Source organism: Neovison vison, chromosome 1 (assembly GCF_020171115.1).
Source record: "Neovison vison isolate M4711 chromosome 1, ASM_NN_V1, whole genome shotgun sequence".
NCBI lineage: Eukaryota > Metazoa > Chordata > Mammalia > Carnivora > Mustelidae > Neogale > Neogale vison.
This window is the reverse complement of record NC_058091.1, coordinates 131330107-131352343: the sequence shown is the minus strand read 5'-3', so window position 1 is coordinate 131352343 and position 22237 is coordinate 131330107. Positions and strand designations below refer to the sequence as shown.

At 38.8% G+C, this 22237-nt stretch overlaps 1 protein-coding gene across 2 annotated transcripts; it reads left to right on the top strand.

The window, feature by feature from the left end:
- The first annotated feature begins 683 nt into the window (after positions 1-683).
- Positions 684-20982, top strand: EEF1E1 (eukaryotic translation elongation factor 1 epsilon 1). Of its 2 annotated transcripts, none has more exons than XM_044258671.1 (4): positions 684-794; positions 6088-6288; positions 12015-12110; positions 20699-20982. In XM_044258671.1, exons 1-4 carry the CDS (start codon positions 708-710, stop codon positions 20837-20839), a joined length of 525 nt encoding a protein of 174 aa, XP_044114606.1. In that variant the 5' UTR covers positions 684-707; the 3' UTR covers positions 20840-20982. The 2 variants fall into 2 exon arrangements, with proteins under 2 accessions (XP_044114606.1, XP_044114612.1); XM_044258677.1 differs by lacking the exon at positions 20699-20982 and adding an exon at positions 14386-17858.
- Positions 20983-22237: the final 1255 nt, after the last annotated feature.

Here is a 22237-nt window from a genome sequence, read left to right as displayed (position 1 = left end):
CTTGATAAAAGCTACAGAAATCACATCAATACTTTATCTTTGTAGAACTGAAAATAAGATCATTAAAACTATTGATGGCTGATTTTCCTGGGACACAGGAATTGTTTGATGGTATCTAATATACCCAGTGCTCTATAAATAATCTTTAAATTTTAATGCTCTGCTACTATTGAGCTGTATATTGAAAGAAGAAAAATTTGTTTTTCCAATACAATTAAAATCCCCATGAATAACACCCTGTTAGAAATTCCTAATAGACCATGAACTCTTTGCTATTTAATTTGATTGTTCAAATTCAGAGATTCCCAAGCCAAGCTACCGTAAATGTCGATTTCAATTATGCATAAAAAGTCTCTTAGCATGCCAAATCAGCTAACCAGTTAACTCTGCCAACCAGGACAATAGCCTGCTGTCTAGAAATGGGCAGACTCCGTCTACTGCAACACCAAAGCCCGTTATGCCAAAACGTCCTCAAGACCTCCAAGAACTCAAAGAATTCTTTGCCACCACCTTTCCACCTGTCTTACACCCATCTTTCTGCCCCGCCCCTTATCTTGGCCCCGCCTCCTCGCTCAGGCACGTTTTCCACGCCCCCCTGCGTTCAGCCAATAGCTGGTGCCGTTTGTGGGAGAGGGCCTTCCCTCCCAGCCAATGCAGGAAATCCTTGCTGTCCTGGTCCCGCCTCTGCTAGGCACTCCTGCCGGAAGATGGCGGCGGCCGCGGAGTTGACGCTGCTGGAGAAATCCCTGGGGCTGAGTAAAGGGAACAAATACAGCGCTCAGGGCGAGCGCCAGGTGAGAAGCGGGGCGGCGTGGAGGGGAAGAGGTGGGATAAGAGCGGGCCCTTTGAACCCAGGTAAGATGGGCAGGCCGGCAGAGGCGGAGAATGCGGCTCTGCTCCCCACGTGTCTGCGCCGCAGGGCGGGCTGGCTGGCGTCTCTCGGTCTCCTGCGGCCCTGGCTCCTGAGGGTTTCAGGGGTATCTGCCTTGTTCCGGCGTTGCCTGAACTTTTCCTCCTGGGAAATTGTCGTCTGTTTTAGGAAAGCGAGGAGGGTCCTCAGAGAGCCCTTAGGTCGATGTGAGGACCCCGTATTTAGGTTCAGTGACAGCACTTACTGTAACATTAGTTTTCATTCAGTGTCCAGCGGCTACTCCAGAGAGCTAACGGGGTGTCAGGTAGCCCTGTGCTGGGACTGGGGAATGCAGCAGTGATTGAGAAGACGGACACACTCCTTCCTCCCAGGAACCTTGGCTTTAACCTGGGTAGACAAAGACTGCTGCTATTTTAATTACAGTAAGTGAAGAATGCTACACTGAAGCCGAGATGGCTGAGAGAGCACATACTTGGTCTTGGCCCAATGTGGGAGATTCAAGGAAGGTTTTTCTGAGTTCAGGTTCAGTGTGAGACGTGCAGAGAATGAAGGGGAAGGTTAATCGAGTATGAAGCTGGTAAGATTTAAGGACTCAGATTTCTCAGGACAGTGAAGAACATTTGTGTTTCGTTCATAAACGTTGTTTAACGTGGTTGGAAAGCATTAGAAAATGAGAATGATTGTAAGGAGACTACTTTGGATAGGTAACATTTTTGCCCCCCCCTTGAGATTTTTTTCCATGTGATGTTTATTTTTTGTTCTTAGTTTTTCTGTTCTTCATTTGTTTTTGGGGTTTTTTTTAAAGATTTTATGTATTTATTTGACACAGAGAGAAAGAGGTCACAATTTGGCAGAGAGGCAGGCAGAGAGAGAGGTGGGTAGCAGGCTCCCTGCTGAGCAGAGAGCCCAATGTGGGGCTGGATCCCAGGACCCTGAGATCGTGACTGACCTGAAGACAGAGGCTTTAACCCACTGAACCACCCAGGAGGCCCTTGTTTGGTTTATGTTAAAAGCAGTCCTAGTGTAGTTTTTACACGTAAGTTCAACTGAAGCCTAGGAAGGTCTTGGGGGCTCGCCTAAGATGAACCCACTGATTGGACACCAGGCCACCTGCTTTTGCTTTTTCCTCTGGCCTCATGCTGATTCCTTTCTTTCACCCACTGCTCCCTAGTTTGGTTTCTGTTTTTTGGAGAACATTGCCAAGACATGAGTCTTGCCTTCAGGTAGCTTACCTAGTATGAGAAATAGCCATTGGCAATTAACTTAAGGCAAGACAGAACATCTACTTGTTACGCCCAAGTTTCGTGTCCAAGAGACCACCAAGGAGCCAACACCAATGCAAGCACACGAGGGTTTATTTGAGAATCTTACACTTGGGCCCAAGTATACCCGACACAGCGGAGTAGGGACTTGGACCCCAAACCAGATTACAGTCAAGAGTTTTTAAAGACAGGGTAGGGGTGGACTTGGCAGTAGGTGATTGGGCCACGATCGCCATCCCTGTGTTCTTGTGATTTATTATAGTGTTAAGCTATCCTATTTCTGACATGATTTATTACAACGTCAAGCTATCCTACTCCTGACTTGACTTATTACCTCGTTAAGTTATCCTATTCCTAATTGGTTTTTGGTATGGTGTGTTGTTTTCAAAGCCTTTGGTCAGTCTTCCTGGAGCCAGGGGTCATTTACCGGTTACAGAGACCTAAGATGGTTGCCAGGGCCAAGATGGCTGTACTTATGTCAAGGCTAAACTTGAGGTGGGTACAGCTTTGTTTTTCTTGGCCTCCACATACTAAACAGAGGAGACATTGCTGAGGAATGTGGAGGAGAAAGTTAATTTTGACTGTGAGAGTGAATTCGTGGTAAACTTCACAGAAAAGAAGGTGTTTAAAGCGTGTGAGACCAAAATTATGAAAGATTGGGAAGTTTGGGACAAGGAGTAGACCAATATGAAAAATACTACAATGCGAAATAAGCCCAAAATTATAGTTTGAGGGTAGTTGTGAGGGCTTTGTGGAGTTCAGAGTGTGGTTTCTTATTTTAATTGAAACTTCTTTGGTGAGGGGTGATCTTAGCAAAAGGCAGCTATTAAAAGTTTCTATTTCTATTTATATGTTTGGTGAAAGGGATGGGAATAAATAAAAGTATTTGGTCTGTTTTTGGTGGGGAAGAGACAACTGACAGCAGTAAGCCAGCAATGGTGTGAAAATGTTGGGGTTTGGGAACAAATTGTCTAGAAAGAATTCTTGAACCATCTTTCGTGCAAAGGGGGTGGTTTTATTTAAGCACAGGGACAGCACCCATGGGCAAAAAGAGCTCTACAGGAGTTGTGAGGAGTGACTGATTATATACTTTCAAGTTGGGAGAGTTCTGAGGATAGCATTAGTCTCTAAGGAATCTGGAAGCAAGGTTTCTAGGATCTTGCAGTGCTAGCTGTTGTTAGGAAAAGATCTTTTATTACTGTCTAGTAAAACCTTAGTCATGAGACCTTTCAGACATATATCAGTGGGCCATATGCTTGGAGGTTGAGTACTAACATATATCCTGGGGGGTAGAGATAAAGGAAGTTTTGAAAGGGATTTTTATTTGTTAAAGAAGACTTACAGGATCCTGGAGGTCAGGCTACTCTTAAGCTAAGGTTGCCTTTTGCCTTTAGCAAAGTATTAACATCGATGGAGGCAGTTGAGTTCCTAGAGGAATGTCACTCTGCCTGTCTCGAGGACTTGTCATTGGGCTGTAAGTTCTAAGGAAATTTAATTTTTTTCTTTAGCCTTTGTTCTTCACATCAATAGAGCATTCTTTGCAACATTACCAGTTATACAGTAGTCACCCATCTGTGTATCTCCTCCCCATCCATGGTTTCGATATCTGTGGTTTTGGTTACCCGTGGTAGCCATGTCCAGAAAAAGAGGATTCTCCTGACGTAGTATCAGAAGGTCAGGAGTAGCCTAGCACTGTGTCAAAATGCCTACGTGATTCACCTCACTTCATCTGATTATATAGGCATTTTGAAATCTTGCATCATCACAAGAAGAGTGAGCACAGTAGAATAGGATATTTGGAGAGAGACCAACCTCATTCATATAACTTTTATTACAGTATATTGATATAATTGTTCTACTTTATTATCAGTTATTGCTGTTAATCTCATACTACGGTGCCTAATTTATTACTTCAACTTTATCATAGGTATTTATAGAAAAAATATAGTATATGTAGAGTTTAGTATGGTACATCAGCATATTATAATATTACTTACTAGCCATCGACGATGATTACTTAGAAGACCATGGCATCCTAAAATGAATGTAGAAAAAGTATATATCCCACAATTGCAACTACATAAGATTTGTGTAATTTAGGCTGTAGGAAGGAAAGAGAAGGGACTTTCAAGTCAATCTTACCTTATCCAGACCCTGATTCTGCTGTGACAAAGCAGGTGACCTTGGTTCTTTGTCTGTAAGATTATAATGAAATTACTTACCAACTTAGAAGATGTGATGAGGAAGTAATTGGGAAGGTTTTTGTTTGTTTGTTTGTTTGTTTGTTTTTAAGATTTTATTTATTTATTTGACAGACAGAGATCACAAGTAGGCAGAGAGGCCGGCAGAGAGAGAGAGGAAGGGAAGCAGGCGGCAGAGAGCCCGATGCAGGGCTCAATCCCAGGACCCTGGGATCATGACCTGAACATGACCTGAACATCATGGCAGAGGCTTTAACCCACTGAGCCACCCAGGGAAGTTTTTGAGTCAGCAATGTAGGATGGTGGATCATTTATTTTTACAAATAATTCTCTTTAGAATTAAATGTCATTTCTCCTACACACTCATTGATTGCAAGTTCTTTCTGTTTGTTTTTCTTTTTTGTTTTTAAAGTATAGCATACCTTCAGAAAAGCAAATAAATCTCAGTGAGTTACCACAAAGTGAACACAGGTAGGTAATCAGACAAGGAACCAACCAACAAGAAATAGAATAGAACCAGCATCCCCAGAGGGTTTTTTGTTTTCTTGTTTTCTTTCAGTGCATTTGTTAAAAGGATATTATTCGTGATCTTAGAGGTGGAGGCTTCATTTGAATGTGAAGGCAAAAGTGAAAATTCTAGGAGCTAAGTAGTAAATGGAAAGTAGGTGAGAAGTGGAAAATCAGAGAGTGGCTTTCATTACTTCCTTGGACTTGTAGGAGGTAACCTCTGAATCTGTATCTGTAAAAGGTTAGTATCTTTGATACTTTGCAGAGTCCTGTTGACCTATAGGTGAGCATGAAAGGGCCCTGCAAAGTGTAAATCACTTTACAAATACAAGATACTATTTAGTGACTGCAGAAATCAGCCAGTCTTCCCAAGAAAATACGCTTTTTTGGTTTGTTGGGTCATTTAGATTGTGTATTGTTACTTGTAATTGGTCAGTCTCCCCATCAGATGATACCTTCCGTTTTTTAAAAATTTCTCATTGTGCTTTAAATTTCTTGGTTGTGCATCAAGAACATTTAAATTAATTGTCAATTTCTTATAATCTGAGTCTTTGTATTGCTGTTCTAATAAGGGAAACAAAAACTGTAATATTTTTCGGATGATTACCTGAAGCCCAGACTATTATCAGTGCCCCCAATTATATTTTGCAATGTTTTTTAGATATAAAATATTGGCCAACAGTGACTTCACTCTAAATGATTTGAAAATTGGTAGATACGTAATTCATGGCAACCAAGTCATTGTCACAGTCCATACCTGTGTTAACAAGATATAATTATATTAGATCGCTTATCACTAAAACCAGCCCAGATCTCATTTGGTAGTTCTAACTATATTGACATTAAGTCAGCATTACTGTAATCATATCCTTTTGTTATTATAGAAGTCAGGTTTATTTAAGTATGTTCATCTTGCTAAAAGAGGATATTGGTAATCTTGATTAGAATTAATACAATATTATTGGGATTTCTATTTTTTCCTCTTGTGTATGCATGATTATGAATTAATGTAGAAACATTGATTTTTGCAATGTTACTACTGGTTTCACTTGAAACATCTGTTATCAAATTGTAAATAACATCTTAACTACAATTTTCCTGATTTTCATTTGAATATCTTAGTATCTTAGAGTAGAATCCTAGGGCATTTGAAAAACCAGTGAGGGATTTAGCAAGTCCTTAGAACTTGAGGTCCTGTTGAGATCTGTATTTTAAATTTATCAAAAGAATTTTTTTTCTTTTTAAGATTCCAGTTCTTCAGACAAACAATGGTCCAAGTCTAACAGGACTCACTACTATAGCAGCTCATCTTGTCAAGCAGGCCAACAAAGAATATTTGCTGGGGAGCACTGCAGAAGAAAAAGCAATCGTTCAGCAGTGGTTGGAATACAGGGTAACTCGAGTAGATGGACACTCCAATAAAGAGGATATCCGCACTCTGTTGAAGGTATGGTGACTTCTCTTTAGAGGTTAAAACGCATGAACTGTTTGTAGCAGGAAGCTCTCTCCCCTGGGATTCACTAGCCGAAGCCATTGGCCTTCTTGTTTCCTTCTACCTCAGGGTAATTTGTACCTGTTGTTACCTGTGCTGCAAACAGACTCTGCCTGCCCTCCCCCTTCAGATCTCAGCTCAGATGTCCCTTCCCCAGAAATGTTTTTGACCACCTCTCTCTAACATATGCGGGTCCTTGTTCTATATGCTTTTTCTTTCTAACACTCAACCATTATTTGTATGATTCTTTTTTTAATGTCTTAATACTTAGTTTCTCCACTCAGCAGTAAAGTACTTTCTCGAAGGCAAGAAGTAAATCAGGATCATTGGGAGCTACTGAAAAAACCCTGTTAGATTGATCTGAAAAAAACCCGCATTTTTTTCCTTCAGACTTACTGCTTTAAGATTTGTATTTTCTTTCCAAAGAAGCAAAATCAGAACAAAAGAATCTATTGATATAAGGTATAAGCTGAATATGGCTCCAGAGTCACCAGCAGTGAGAAACATTCTAAATGATATTTTTTATTAATTATTTACATAAAAATAAAGCAGATCAAAAATAATTTTTTTTAATAGAAGCTTAGAATTTGAAGGAACCTTAGAGATATCCAGGTAACCACATATCACTGCAGGAATCCCTTCTGTTTTGTAATTTTGTTCCCATTATGATATAAACTGGTAGTATAAGTTGTGAAAGAAGGTCTCATAGAACTGAAAGCTTTTCGTTGATCACTCTGGGGGAAATGGTTTAAACTATATTTTTGAAAGATATCATCAAGAGAACTGATAAAAAATGAATTTCCGACCTTGTTCCTTTATAGGTCTATCCTGACCAACTACACATGCTTAATTAATATCCATACTGACCCCTCCCACTGTCCTCTGCCGTGCTCAGCAGCCTTTCCAGAGCGAAGCACGCATGTCTTACCTCTAAGTGAATGTGGGATTTCAGGCAAATAAAATACAACTATCTCTTAAAATTTTCCAGAATCAAGGATAGTAATAAAGTACTTCATTCTGAAAGATGTGAACAGGATTTCACCAAATTAGGTTTATAAGTTCAAAAGTTGTACTCAGAGATTGGGTATTAAGAACATGGAAGTACTTCCACCAAAGTGTTGTATTTGCAATATGTAAATATTTGAAATTCCAATGAAGAGAATCTGACTAGAGATCTTGCCACTTTTGAAGTGTGTAAGGAACAGGTTATTTGGTTGTCATCCTTGCTCTGCCAGTTTCCTTACTTGTACCTGTGCTGATAGGCCTGATGCAGTTCTAAAGGCAGTGGTACAGTGACCCAGTGGGCACAGTCTTTGCCTCTACAGGGCTTAGACCAGTGGGGGAGACAAATGTATTGTATAATCGACTGCAGTGTGATTTTTGGCCATATGAGCATAGATGAGAAAGCGTTTTCTGTTTTTCTTTTGCTTTTTGCTGTTTTTATCTTAAAGGCAGTATATACTTGTTAAAGAAATTTTTAAAAATATAAGGAAAAAAATTCTCAAGCATTAGTAGTCCCACCAAGAGAGAAGTGCTAATTAACACTTAAACTTGGTCATCAGATATTTATTGAAATCCCTTCATGTTCTTTCCATGCTTTTCTTTCCATATAGATATGTGTGTGTGTTTTTTAAAAGTGGGCAGCTATTGGCTGCTGTAACTTGCATTTTTTTGTTCACTGACAGTTGCGAACATCTTTCATGTCCACAAAATATTCATTGATGCTGTCTTTTTGATAACCTGTTAGTATTACCTCATGTAGGTGTACCAGGATTTAAATAATTTTTAAAAATTTCCTTGTATGCATTCTTTGCCTGTTTTTAATACCAGGCTATTTATCTTTGTATTACTTACTTTCTTACTCTCTAAAGTTCCATCTCAGGCTAAAACTGCTATTCTAAGTTTAAAAATGGCTCATAATTAAGGTAATATATAATTTCAAAATGACAGGCATTACAAAACACTAACAGTTGTTGAATCTAGATGGAGAATATATAGCTGTTTATTACCTGCTTTTTCAATGTTATTAGAAAGTTTAATACTAATTAGCCAACAAAACCTCAGGTAGAACTCTATAGGGGGAAATGTTTGTTAAACTTTGGTAGTAGCATGTGAAAGATTTGCTTAAAACAAATGAATATTGAATGTTCTGTGAATATTCTGAATATGTGAAATTCTGTGATATGGCAGAGAAGATTTGAATTATATCACTAATCAGAAAATTTTTAATTACAAAAACATTTTAAAGACAACAACCTTGAGAGTCTCTATAACAAAAACTTACGCATAGATTCTGTTTTAAGAAAATATGCACTGTGCAGAGCAGTGCTCAGTTACTGGTTTAGACGTTTTTTAAAAATGCTTCTTAAAATTAAATTGAAGATATATTTATTTTATTCTTAACTTTATCCAGGTTGTTCATCTGAAGACACTTGGAGAGATATCATCTCCATTCACAGATCACTCTAGAATTTAAGTGGTAGCTCCTTATATACCAGTCTATTTCACTCTCTGTACCCAAATTTTACTTTGATTTTTCTGCATTTGTTTCATTTTTATCCAATTCCTTTATGCCCTCATCTCTACCAACCCTGGCAATTCCCATGTTTATATAGTGTTTTGAAAATTACTGTCTTTAGGGGCATCTGGGTGGCTCAGTGGGTTAAAGCCTCTGCCTTCAGCTCAGGTCATGGTCCCAGGGTCCTGGGTTCGAGCCCCGCATCGGGCTCTCTGCTCAGCAGGGAGCCTGCTTTCTCCCCTCTCTCTGCCTGCCTCTCTGCCTACTTGTGATCTCTGTCTGTCAAATAAATAAATTAAAAAAGAAAATTACTGTCTTTAGATGAAGACATGGGCATACTCAAAGAGATTAAATTCAATTCAGCAAATATATGGAACTACCATGTGCCCAGTATTTGGGATGTGATTTGAGGAAAAAAAAACGTTCTCTACAATTTAAGGCATTTTTCTGGAATAAATGCTATTGACCACTGAGCAGTGTTCTGTAACTAGTCCTTAGAGGAGGAGCCTATGAGAATACCTGATAATAAACCATGTAACTGATTTATAAACCTTTGTCTAAAGGCTATAGGAATCTTTTGTCTCATTTGATTTGAATGCAGCATAATCAATGCATCATGAATTCCTGTGCTGTTAAATTATGTGTTAATTTTGAGAGGAACCCAAAGTATTCATGTGATTTTTAATCTACATTTTTTATTTTCTCTGGGAGGTAATTAATTAATTCATGTTGTTCTGTCAGACTTTACTTCTGATTTGGATTAGGATTTCTTAAGATTTTTATTTCATTTTTTAACATGTACTTTAATTCTTTTTTTCCTTCAAAAGTGTTTATTCACCATTGAGGGAGCTCAGTGCTTAGTAGTATTTTGTTGTTGTTGTTGTTGTTGTTGTTGTTGTTATTAAAGATTTAAAATGAATTCTTTTGTGTGTATAACTTAACATTGCATTTTGATGATTGTGGTCTGGAGAACAAATGGCAAAGGACTTTCTGTAGGTTTAAGTGGTGTTTAAAACTGGAGTCTTTTGAGGCGCCTGGCTGGCTCAGTGGGTTAAGCCTCTACCTTTGGCTCAGGTCATGATCTCAGGGTCCTGTGATCAAGCCCCACATCAGGCTCTCTGCTCAGCAGGGAGGATGCTTCCCTCTGCCCCCCTGCCTGCCTCTCTGCTGACTTGTGATCTCTGTCTCTCTGTCAAATAAATAAATAAAATCTTTGAAAAACAAAAACACCTGGAATCTTTTAGGGTGGCTCAGTTGGTTAAGTGTCAGATTCTTGGTTTGGCTCAGGTCATGATCTCACATGTTGTGAGATGGAGCCTTACATGGGGCTGCACAATCAGCATGGCATCTGCTGGAAAATTCCCTCCCTCTGCCCCTCCCCCACATCCATGCCTGCATTCTTTCTCGCTCTCTCAAGTAAATTAATAAATATTTTTTAAGAAACTGTGGAGTCTTACACGTATTGGAAAAACTAGATCTCCAGTTGTAAAAGAATGAAGTTGAAGTTGGAATGTTACCTTACACGATATATAGAAATTAACTCAAAATGGATTGAAGTCCTGAATGTAAAATGTAACATTATAAAACTCTTAGAAGAAAACTTAGGGAAAAAAATATCATGTTATTTGATTTGGCAGTGTTATCTTGGATATGACACCAAAAGCATAGGCAACTAAAGTAAAAATGGATAAATTGGACTACATCAAAATTTTAAACTTTCTGCATCACTGGACATAATCAACAGGGTGAAAAGTCAACCCATGGAATGGGAGAAAATATTTGCAAATCATGTGACTGGTAAAGAGTTAATATCTAAAATATATAAAAAAAAACTCCTATGGCCCAGCAACAAAAAAACAAAGAACCCAATTATAAATGTAAAATGGTGCAGTTGCTATGAAAAACAATATGCTGATTCCTCAAAAGATCAAAGTAGAATTAGTTGTGTGTGTGTGTGTGTGTGTGTGTGTGTGTGTATTAATTCTACTTATGGATATATACCCAAAGTAATTCAAAGTGGGTTTTAAAGAGATGTATGTACACCACATCCATAGCAGTATTATTGATGATAGCCTAGAAGGACCCATTGGCGGATGACTAGATAAACAAAATGTGGTATATATATATAAACAATGAAATTCTATTTAGCCCCAAAGGGAAGAAAATTCTAACTCAGGTTAACAACATGACTGAACCCTGATGGTGTTATGCTAAGTATAAGCTAGTCACAAAAAGACAAATGCCCTATGGTTACATTTACCTGCAGTATCTAAAGTTGCCTATTCATAGAAACGGAAAGAGTGGTGATTGCCGGGGTCTGGTGTGAGGGGGAAATGGGGAGTTGTTTAATAGAATAGAGTTTTAGTTTTGCAAGGTGAAAAAATTCTGAAAACTGGTTACACAACAGTGTGAAGACCCGTGATATATACTGAATTATACACTTAAAAGTGGCTAAGATGGAAACATGATTGTATTACAATTAAAAGTTTTTAAATATACATATGTAAAAACAGAGCAAACCAATAAATTATAATCATCTTAAGAGAAATTGTTGAAGAGCTTTTATGTTTTAATGGAAAAAGTAAATGTAACAACATAATTTACAAAATTATTTCTGCCCTCCCGCCAAATGGGCATACCAAGATGCCCATTGGTATCTTTGAAATGGTCATAGGTGGCATTTTGAATAGCATTTTTTAATGTTTTCTTATTTCCTTAAAATAAAATAGGACTAATAACATTAACCCTATTTTTTAAAATGAGGTGACTGGTATATGATCCATTCCTTTGGATGAATCTGAATCTATTAATGTCAGATTAAATTTATCAAATTAAAAATGAGTGTTTTGTTTTCTCATAGTCTTATAAATGTTTGAAGTCCAGTGATATGGTAATTAACTTCATAATTACTGTCTTTTTTTTTTTGAAGATTTTATTTATTTGATAGAGTGCATACACATATGCATGAGTAGGGGGAGGGACAGAGGAAGAGGGAGAATCTCAACACAGACTCTGTGCTGAATGTGGAGCCTGATGTGGGGCTTGATCTTACAGCCCTGAGATCATGACTTGAGCTGAAATCAAGAGTTGGATGCTTACCTGGCTGAGCCACCCAATTATTACTTATTTTTCAATTAAAATTTTGTTTTTTTGTTTCTTTTAGGACTTAAATTCATATCTTGAAGATAAAGTCTACCTTACAGGATATAACTTTACCTTAGCAGATATCCTATTGTACTATGGACTTCATCGCTTTATAGTGAGTATTGTTAGCTTTTTTTCTCTGTAATGTTCAGAATGATTTTTATTTGTCTTAAATCAAATTTGCATTTTCACCTTCTCAAATAAAAATGAATTATTTTTATACAAGGTATGTTATGCCATATTCCTTCTACAGTTCCATCAAATAGAGTAGCTTCCTGTTTTTTAAAGCGTTTACTTCCTATCTTTGTTTCTACTCTTGTTCACACCTACTTCTCTTGCGAGCCTTTGAGTCTGACCATCATCATTGCCTGGCCCCCATCACCACCATCCCACTCTCCTTCTAACATCTTAATTGCAGTGCCCCATATTCTGTGCAACCTCTAATCCTTAGTTCTTAATCGCTTATGCACTAATCCCATCATTATCTGAGGCAATTGGATTCCTTTGCATTTTCCAGACCCATATACTTTTTCCCCATCCAACTTAGATCCCCTTTTATGTAACTTCTGTAAGTATCTGCAGCTTCTTTGCTCCATGGTGCATTCACCACCCTATGCCTGTAAGTCCCCACCTCTTGTTCAGTTCTAATAAATGCCTTCAGTCCCACGGCTAGGCTGAGCTCTGTTAGAGTCATCCCAAAGTAGAGATTGGTACAGCTATAAATTTATACTATCCAGTTTCCGCCGGGCTCTCCTATAAACCAGCTCTTTCGTTGCTCTGAGGCGTATTCCCAGACCTTTAGTACTTTCCTTAACCCCATGCTTTCACTCCCCTTTTATCTTCAGTCATTATCCCAGAGCCGCCCTCCCTCTTCCACCTAGAAACTGGAGACTGTTGATTCGAATGCCTTCACCTTCCAGCCCACTGCGTGCTCGTCCTCTTCTGCCTTGTCCCCTTTCACTGCCCTCTTACTGGACTCACCCTCCTGCCCCGTTTCTGGATCTTGTCCCAAATTTTATATCCTTTCTTTCCCGTATGTGCAATTTTTCCCCTTATCTGGTGAGTCTCTTTATTTTTTTAGTTTATTTACATATTTGAGAGTGAAGTGTGAGTGAGGGAAGGGCAGAGGTAGAGGGAGAGAGAGATCCTCAGGCAGACTCCCCACTGAATGTAGAGCCCAGCCTGGGGCTTGATCCCAGGACACTGAGATCAAGACCTGAGGTGAAATAGACGCCCAGCCAATCATGTCACCCAGATGCCCCCTGGTCAGTTTTTTTAAGTTGTATCCCATCTTAAATTTATTTACAAACATTATATGGCGCTCCCTATGTTCTCCATGCTTTATAAATGTTAACCCGTTTAATCCTTACAGCAGCCCCACAAGGTAGGTGCTATTATTATTATCCCCATTTTACAAATGATGTGAGGGAGGCACGGAGAGGTCAGGTATCTTCTTGAGATCACCCAGTTAGTGGCACAGCCTGGTCTGGAAACCAGGCAGTTTGGCTCCAGAGTTTGTGCTTCCTTAAGTCTGTCTGCACCTAAACATCTTCCCAACACCCAGCTTCTCCTCGTGGGAAAAAAATAACCCATACATTTTTCTGTATTCTGCACCTCATGCATCTAGTTAATCAGATTCTTTTATTTCCGCCTCCTGGATGCCTCTCTCACGTGTCTTCCTGTGATCCTGGGAGACATTGCCCTAGTTCCAGAATTCATGATTTTCTGTCAGAGCTATTGAAATGGCCTCCTGCCACCATTCTCATCTCATACAGTCCATCTGCATTGCCACTGGACTGATTTTTCTCACAATTGTGTCTTTCTCAAAATAATTAAGTAGCTCCTCACTGCCTGGGATCGGAGCCCCTCCTTCGAGTTGACCCTGCCTCCCCTGCCGGCCTCATTGCCCTTGTTCTCCCCACACACCCCTCTCTCAGCTGTAACATACTCCCTGGTCTCTCACCTGTGCTCCCTCTCCTCAGGGTCCGCGCGCTGCTTTTCTCTTTGGCTCCCAAACTCATGCACATTTCAGCAGGTGTCACGCAGCTGCAGCACTGACTTCTGGCGAAGCTCTCTCGGGCTCCTGAAGCATCCTGAAGTGCCCTTAGCTCTGTCTCTCTCTGTGCCTCACAGACTCCCTCAGCTCTGGTTTGTTTCAGTTTCTGCTGTCATTCTTGGAAAATGTCTGTCTCTTAAATCGTAAACTGCTTGAGCCACACACCACAGCACCTCATCTCTGTAACGCTACCATCTGACGGAATGCCTCCCACATGCATAGCGTCTGCACTCTTCTCCGTAAACGGAATAACATAACGCATTCCTCTAGATCTTTCAGTTTACCTCATAACTCGAAAGGAGATGGGGCTAGTAATACTATCCTTCTATGATAGAGAAGGAAACTCGGGCTTGGAACATCAAGTGCCTTGTGCGAAGACACAGCCTGGGTTTTGGAGGAGCCAAAACAAACTTCATCTTCTGCTGCAGGTGTCACAGTGTACGGGGACGCCCGTCATACACCATCAAATACCATAATGTATGATAATATTTCCTCATCCCCCCTCAAGCTCTAATTGCTCAGTGGATTTACTCAACTTACTAAACATCGTTTCTCTAAAATCCCTAAGGGATCGTGCTCAGTTCTATAACATTATCACGGTAACCACCTAATAGGATCTTTCACTCCCTGCTAGTCTCTATTATTACAACTGTATTTACTGAGTTCATTATATGTGTCCATAATACTGTTCTTGAGAGACATAAATACAAACCCCTATTTTTAAGCAACTGTTGATCTCTTCACAGAGGTAAGACTGTTTCACATGAAAAGAACTGAATAAGGCAAAGTGCTAATTTCTGGTCAGAATATTATGGAAAACTTAAAGAGGCAAATAGAATAAAGTAAAATGGAGAATCATGAAATTGTCAGAAAAATATCTGCAGGATTTTTGGCTATTTAAGGGAATTTGTGTTGTTTTAGAAGGCTTATGATAAGTTTGAATATAAATCTTGCCTATAAGTAGAATGACCATCTGATTTCTCAAAACAATAGTTTTGACAGTGAAAGGAGAGTTACTAATAATTATTGGTACAACCGGAAAAAAGTAGAACAAATGTTCCTTGTACTTCAAAGAGATAAGACTCTATTTTAAGCAAAATAAGGGAACTAAGGAGGATCATGTCTTATTTCTCTTTGTATCCCTTCCAGCTCTGCGCACATGCATCTTACAACTAGATGCTTATTGAGATCAGCAATACTTAGCAGTCTCTTCCTCTTGGTACTTCCTGTTTTAGGTTGTAATATCTTTACAGTGCAGTCTTTAGTTTATGCTTCAGTATGATTAACTCTAAAACCTTATTCAAATGTGAAGACAGTTTAAGTAGAGCTGAAGTAAATTTGATCACAGCAGCCTTCTCTTATTTTCTAGATTCAAAATATTTTAGTAACTTTTAATGTAGAATGGTGACGTGGCACAGTTTACCTCATTTCAAAATACGAAAGCCTCTAGCTAAAGAGAATTTGCTGTTACGGTATCTACCTATCTTTATCCCGGCGGCAAATCTACGGTCTTTAAACTAGGAGGTGTCCATTGCTTGACTTGAGGGCAAGCCCACTGTTAAGACCATGGCTACTTTCTAGAGGAGCAAAAGAACAACTTCTATCTAACAACAGCACCCTTGTAGGCATTTTTAAAACATTTAAACATGGCATTACTTCATTTTAAAAGCTTAATATTAGGAGAAATGTCATCTCTAACCCTGTGTGTGATGCTGTCAGCAGGCTAGTGAAGGCCGGGCTTCTTGTGGCATAGAGCTCTCGTTAAGGACAGCATTTCTCCCATGTAATAAAGTGTAACTCTTGCAAACCAAGTGTGTATTTACGTTTTTCTCTGTTCTGGCTTATGCAGGTCATGCAGTAGGGAAAGGAAATATTCAGGAGGAGGGAGCTTTCTGGAACTTCTTGGCCAGCAGTGTGAACAAGGTCATAATTCTATAAAGCAAAATATTAATAGCACAGACTACAGATTTATTTAATTATAAGTTCAGGTGCCCTGGAGAGCATTTGATTTTCAAGCAGGTTAGAAGTGTTTTGTTCCATGCAGCATGTTAAAACTCGGGTTACATTAACAATATTTAATGATAATGTGCCCAGTTATGTTTCCTGTTTTGGGATGTATATCCCCTTTACATGTAGTGAGTAGGATATTACGAAGGATATTCCGCTTTTCTTTTTTTTTTTTTTTTTTTTCAAAATAACAGTGAATGGAGTGATATATAAACCATTCAACTCACCGTCCCTGTGCGTTCATGAAATGAGTCCATAACCAAAACATCTCTCTCAGCCTGGTCTGTGTGCAGGTAAAGTACATCTGAGAAATAAACACCTTCTCAAGGAACTCCTCACAGACTCAAAGCTCTGCTCTGATAGACTTGCACAGTGGTGTTAAATGACACCCTCTTGACTTAGGTGTAAATATATCCAGATGAGAAAAAGGGGATTGTTCAGTATTAAGTTCAGGCAGAGTCATGTGTAGCTCAGGCTGGCTACCTGTTCACATTCACGAGACAGTTTCTTGTACTTTGTTTGCTTTGGCAGCATATTTATTTTTGCCCTCATGCATTCCTTCATTTATTTGTTCCCATTATTAAATACTTAATATGTAATCAGCACAGTGTACAAAACAGCAGTCAGGGAACCTTCAAGTCATCAGATAATCCCACAGTATTTTGTTTCATTGTGAGCCCAATTTTAGTTGTGGCTAAGTTACTCTAATTATAAGATCTGGTCTATCTTAATTCCCTTTGAGGAATATTACGTTGTTCTTCCTTTGTGAAACTGCCAGTTAGCGTGGCTGTTTATTATCCTACCAGTGACTCATTGCTTTCTTAAAGTGATTTCACTCATAGATAGCCGTCCCTGTGAACAGACTGTTACTCAAGATTATTGAAATCCTTTGTAGTGTTATGTGCTGCTTGACTGAGATTGTTATCAACGAAAATACATTTGTTTTGAAGTTAGGAACACCAGTGGAGGTACGTTGTTCTTTTAGAAAGAAAGGAAAAGTACAAGAAACAGCTGCAGTGCAGTCCAGGAGCACCGACTAAAGAATGTCCTGAAGATAGCAAAGCGGCCCCTTGCCCCGATCTGGAATGGGTCACTTAACATGGTGCTCACATGTCTTTGTGGGAAATTGGTGACTAAGAATATCATCTCTTTGGCTTTGAAGGTTCAGACTAGATATAGGGAGCCAATTTATATAAGTAAAAAGGGATGATTAGGTAGAAGGAGCCAAGCATCATCGCTATAGACACACTGGCATGGGGGCCAGTAAGAAACAGGAAGTGGTGACTGAAAAGTCACATTGTGTTTCCTGCTGTAAGAAAGGAAAAGAAACTAGCCAACTAGAGAGGGATGCTGGAAGACCAATGTTGTACGTGAGAGGGCCCAGGGGATTCCATCTAAAAAGTTCTAAAAAATTATAAGGTTTTTCTTTGCAGGGGAGGGATCTGTTTTGTGTTTGTTTACAGTAAATTCAGAAATAAAATGTCTACCAGAAATGTGGCAGAGATAACAAATTGAGATCAGTTACAAGTTTCCCAGATTCATGGGATAGGCTCCAGAGTTTAAACTAAGAAGAAGGTAAGTGGTAACCTGAACCTTTTGGGAAAGTTCTTGTGTATTTTTGGCTAACTTTTCTGAGGGAAAATGAACAGATTTACATTCTCTGAAGTAGATCATCTAGTTAAAAATTATTGGAATAAATTGGAAATGTTAGCAGAAGCTTTAGAACCTCTTGGAATAAAACTTACTTTGTACTGTGGCTCCTGGGTGGCTCAGTCAGTTAAGCGTCCAACTCTTGCTTTCAGCTCAGGCCATAATCTCAGGGTTGTGGAAGGGAGCTCTGCATTTGACTCCATGCTCAGTGGGGAGCTTGCTGGAGAGTCTCTTTCTCTCCCCCCAACTCACTTGCTCTCTCTCTAAAATAAAAAAAATCTCAACGTTTATTTTGTACCCCCAAAAAACAAAAAGTGACAAATTCCTTTGTGCCATGAGTCTACTCATAATTCTTACACTAGAGACTTAGTGTGAAATTTTTAAGTTGGAGAATATTGATTTTGTTGTGTATAGTATCTTGTTTTCGCGAAAGAGGTTTGCTGAAGTTGATTTCAAATATATGTATGTACATACGTATGTATGTTTGAATGAAGAAAACTCTCCCCCCATTTCCTGTTAGATTTGTCACTGTGTTTACTAGTTGTTGAGATTTTTAAAAAATCCTGTGTCTTCTTTTGAAGTCAGTGATGAGGTTCTCATATGGGAAAGATTTGGAAAAAGAATGAAGTGTCAGCTCTTATACAAAACGTGTTTTACCTTTCAAAATATAAACTGATAATTAGTTTATTCTGTAGTGGTTGTTTATTTGCCTCCTGTGTACAGACCAGGAATAAGATAATTCTTAGGAGTAAGATAATTCTTAGGGATAAGATAATTCTTCATATGTGAAGCAATGAATTCTCTTTTAATAAAAAGTACGTTTTATATTAAGAAAAGACATTCTTGGCCAATTTTTTTGACTAATGTGTTAATTTTGTACCTCCAGGCCATAGATGAACTATATTATAGGTGAAACAGTTATAGTAACATATTTCTGATAACTAGATGTAACCGTATACTGCCTTAAACAAGATGAGTATATTTTTATAATTTGTTTAGCAGCTTATAAGTAAGGACCTACATCTGAAATTTAACTTTTTTTTATGTAGCAAAAGCAGGAGACTCACTACTAATAATTTAGGTAAACTGAGCCAACAGAGTTGGACATCAGAGGCCACCAAAGACAATGTTCAGATATCAGATATTGATACAGTAATATCCTCATATCTAAGGTAAAAAGGAAAACAGGATGATTTGTATCAATTTTCTTTTTAAATTGCCTCATAGTAAATATGAAATGGGAGTATGAGTTCAAGTAAACATTTATTGAGAGAATACTGTGTGTCTGCTTTTAATTTTATTAATACTGTTTTGTATTCTGCAATACACTTTGCCTACTAGAGTGATTTGCCCTTCAATGTTGTTGACTCAGTAACATAGCAGAGTATTTGCCTGTAGACATGAATATGTGCTAAATTCTGAACAGCCACAAGACGTCTGTCTCACTAGGTGTACCTTCCAACAAGCTGCCTGCTAACTCCTGTTTGAACCACAGGAGGTTTTTTTTTTTCCTCTTGTGTGAATATGCCAGTCCGTTTTACAGACACTTGTAATAGTAGTTGAGTAAATGTTAATTTAACAACATGATAAGGAGCCAGCTGCCCTATTCTTAAACATGGGTTATAGCTGTAGTTACTGCCATATTGGCTCTCTCTTTATCTGACAACTCTATGATTCCAGTCCAAGATTTGTCTCAGAGAAAAGTTTCTGAGTCACCTACTCTGGAATTGGAGCCCAGTGAAATGACCGGCACCAACTGTTCTTTTTTTCGTCTTTCTCTAACCAAATCTCTGGACGTTCTTGTAGCTTGACAGGAAATTGTGACCTACTACGTTCACTGGAGATAGAGTTCAGTTTTGTAGCAGACCAAATTGAGAAGGTCTGTTGTTCATCTGAGGCATATGCCACTGGAAATAGCCCTTCCTTCTTGTGTTTGGCAATAATCACTTGAAATTAAGTGGGTCATTGTCTTCTTGAGTACAGTTTTTCCCCAGAGTTTAATAGAAAGGAAGTATATATTTGTTTCAAGTTTACATGGTATTCCCTTGTTAAGCATGTTAAATCCTAATAAAACTTGCTTTTGGATTTGCTAAAAAATATTGTAGAAAGAACCAATGTCTTAGCCTTTTGAAAGCTATTGTCTTCCTTTCTCCATCTTCCTTTCCGAAAAGTAAAAAGCAAAACTCTTTCTGTTAGTTTGGTGATCAGAGCCAGCGTCCCCAACAAGAAAATATGGAGTCAGAACAGCTAGGATAAATAGCACTAACATCCTATTTTGCAGCTTAGACAGGATCATACCAACATTCTGCTTTGCAGCCTTTGCAGAAATGACTTCTGCAAAACGTTCTAAAATAAGACAATTAACCACAGAAGTATTTGTCAATATCACAGGCAAGAGGTAGTTAAGACCTGGGCCCCCAGATGTCAGCAAAAAAAAAAGACCATCAGCACATGGACATTAACCTAATAGACATATGTACTTGACCAAAGCCCTGATTGGCACGACTCAACACACCCTGATTGCTTAAGAAAGTTCTGCAAAAGAGTTCATAAAACCCCCTAAACTTAGAAACTCTGAGGGCAGCCCACTCAGGCCCCCCTCCCTCTCCAGGAACTTCATACTCTTCCTCAATATTTGCTGTCCACCAGTCTTCATCTGGACCTCTTCATTTTTTGAAGCCGCGCAGCCTTGGGCACTGAGGGAACCCAAGTTCTGTAACACTTGGACCTCCAGATGCTGGGTTAATGTAATTCTTGGCGTTTGTTGAAAATTTGAGACTTCCCTAAAAGGCATGCCCAGTGTTGAACTGAATGTAAAAGCATCAAACAAATGACTCTTCTAAGTGGCTGAAACTCTTCCTCCTTTCTAAATATATTGGCTTTTGAGAACTGGAATTTTTCTCCCTGAGTTTTCTATCTTCTACGCAAATGATTTTGAAAATTGTTCTTATGCAATGTCTGTGTTGTGTGTGTTTTTAATCTCTGTTTAGGTTGACCTGACAGTTCAAGAAAAGGAGAAATATCTTAATGTGTCTCGCTGGTTTTGTCACATTCAGCATTATCCAGGGATCAGGCAACATCTTTCCAGTGTTGTCTTCATCAAGAACAGACTATATACCAATGCCCACTAGAAGCTGTCCATGACACACAGAAGCGTGATCACAAATATTTTAAATGGAAAGTGTATCATTCTGGACCAGAGAAATAACGTAAATGGATACGCAGTGATTCTTTATTTGCTGAAGTTGGAATAAACTTACCTCTGAATGTTTTATTTGTTCTTTAGTTGAAATTTTGCAGCTTTTATGTAAAAATTCAACTGTCAAAACTTGAGTTGAGATCAAGTTATAAATTAACCTTTTTTTTAATAGATGAAACTTATTTTAGTAAAACGTGCAAATCAGTGGCTTAATCTTAAGGGAAAAAATAGTCCTTTCAAGTGGCTGACAAACTTGGCTATTTATCAGCCTCCCTCTCATATTTTACAATTCATTTTCCCCATATGGATATTTACAGTAATTTGTGTAATAAGAACTGTAATAAATTGTGCCAAGGACACAGAAAGGGAAAACAGATGGATTCGTTTTCAAATATTTATGTGAGCCAGTAAATGTGGTTGAAAAAATCTTCTTTGTTTCTTTCTTTCTTTCCTGTAGTCAGTATTCATTGAGGTGAAACTAACTACTGAAGTGCCCTGGAGGGAGCTTGAGTAAGACTCCTTAGGTGGAGTTAATGGTTCTTTTGTTGTTGTTGGGCTCAGTGGAATATGCAGGGAATAAAAACAGGAGGGGAAATTACTGCTTTCTAACTTCAGACTTGACAACGGTCTCGATTTTTCTAAACTGAAAGCCAACTCAAAGCTGCTGCTGAAGCACTGTAAAAAACGAAGACATGTTATTAACAAATCTATACATTTTAACACTTGCTGGCTGATTAAGTAATCAGTTTTGAAAGCTAAATATTGGATGTTTCCATCCAATATTTAAAGCCTTTGAGCGGCACCTGGGTGGCTCAGTCAGTTAAGCATCTGCCTTTGGCTCAGGTCATGATCCCTGTGCCCTGGGCTGGAGCCCCACGTCAGGCTCCCTCTCAATGGGGTCCTCTTCTCCCTCTGCCTCCACCCTTCATCCCAGCTCATGCTCTGTCGTATTCTCTCTCTCTCTCTGCTACTTGCACACAGTCTCTCTCTCAAATAAATAAAATCTGCTTAAAAAATAGAGCCTTTAGCGCTTTACTGTTTCATACTATTTTGGTGCTGGTGCTGAATCTGAGTAGCATACAATTCAAAGGTCAAGTGAAGACAGAGATTTGGGAAATAACCTTGTGGTTGAGTTCTGCTTTTATCACTTACTAGCTATATGACCTTGAGCAAATCAGTTAGCCATATTTCGTTAATCTATAAAAATAAAGCTAACTCCAAGTTACGAGGATTAAATGAGGTAATACATCAGAAAAAGCCCAACATAAAGCCACGTCTATCAGTACAGTTTCCTAGGACCGCCCCCCATTTTTGTCCTTCATGTTACTAA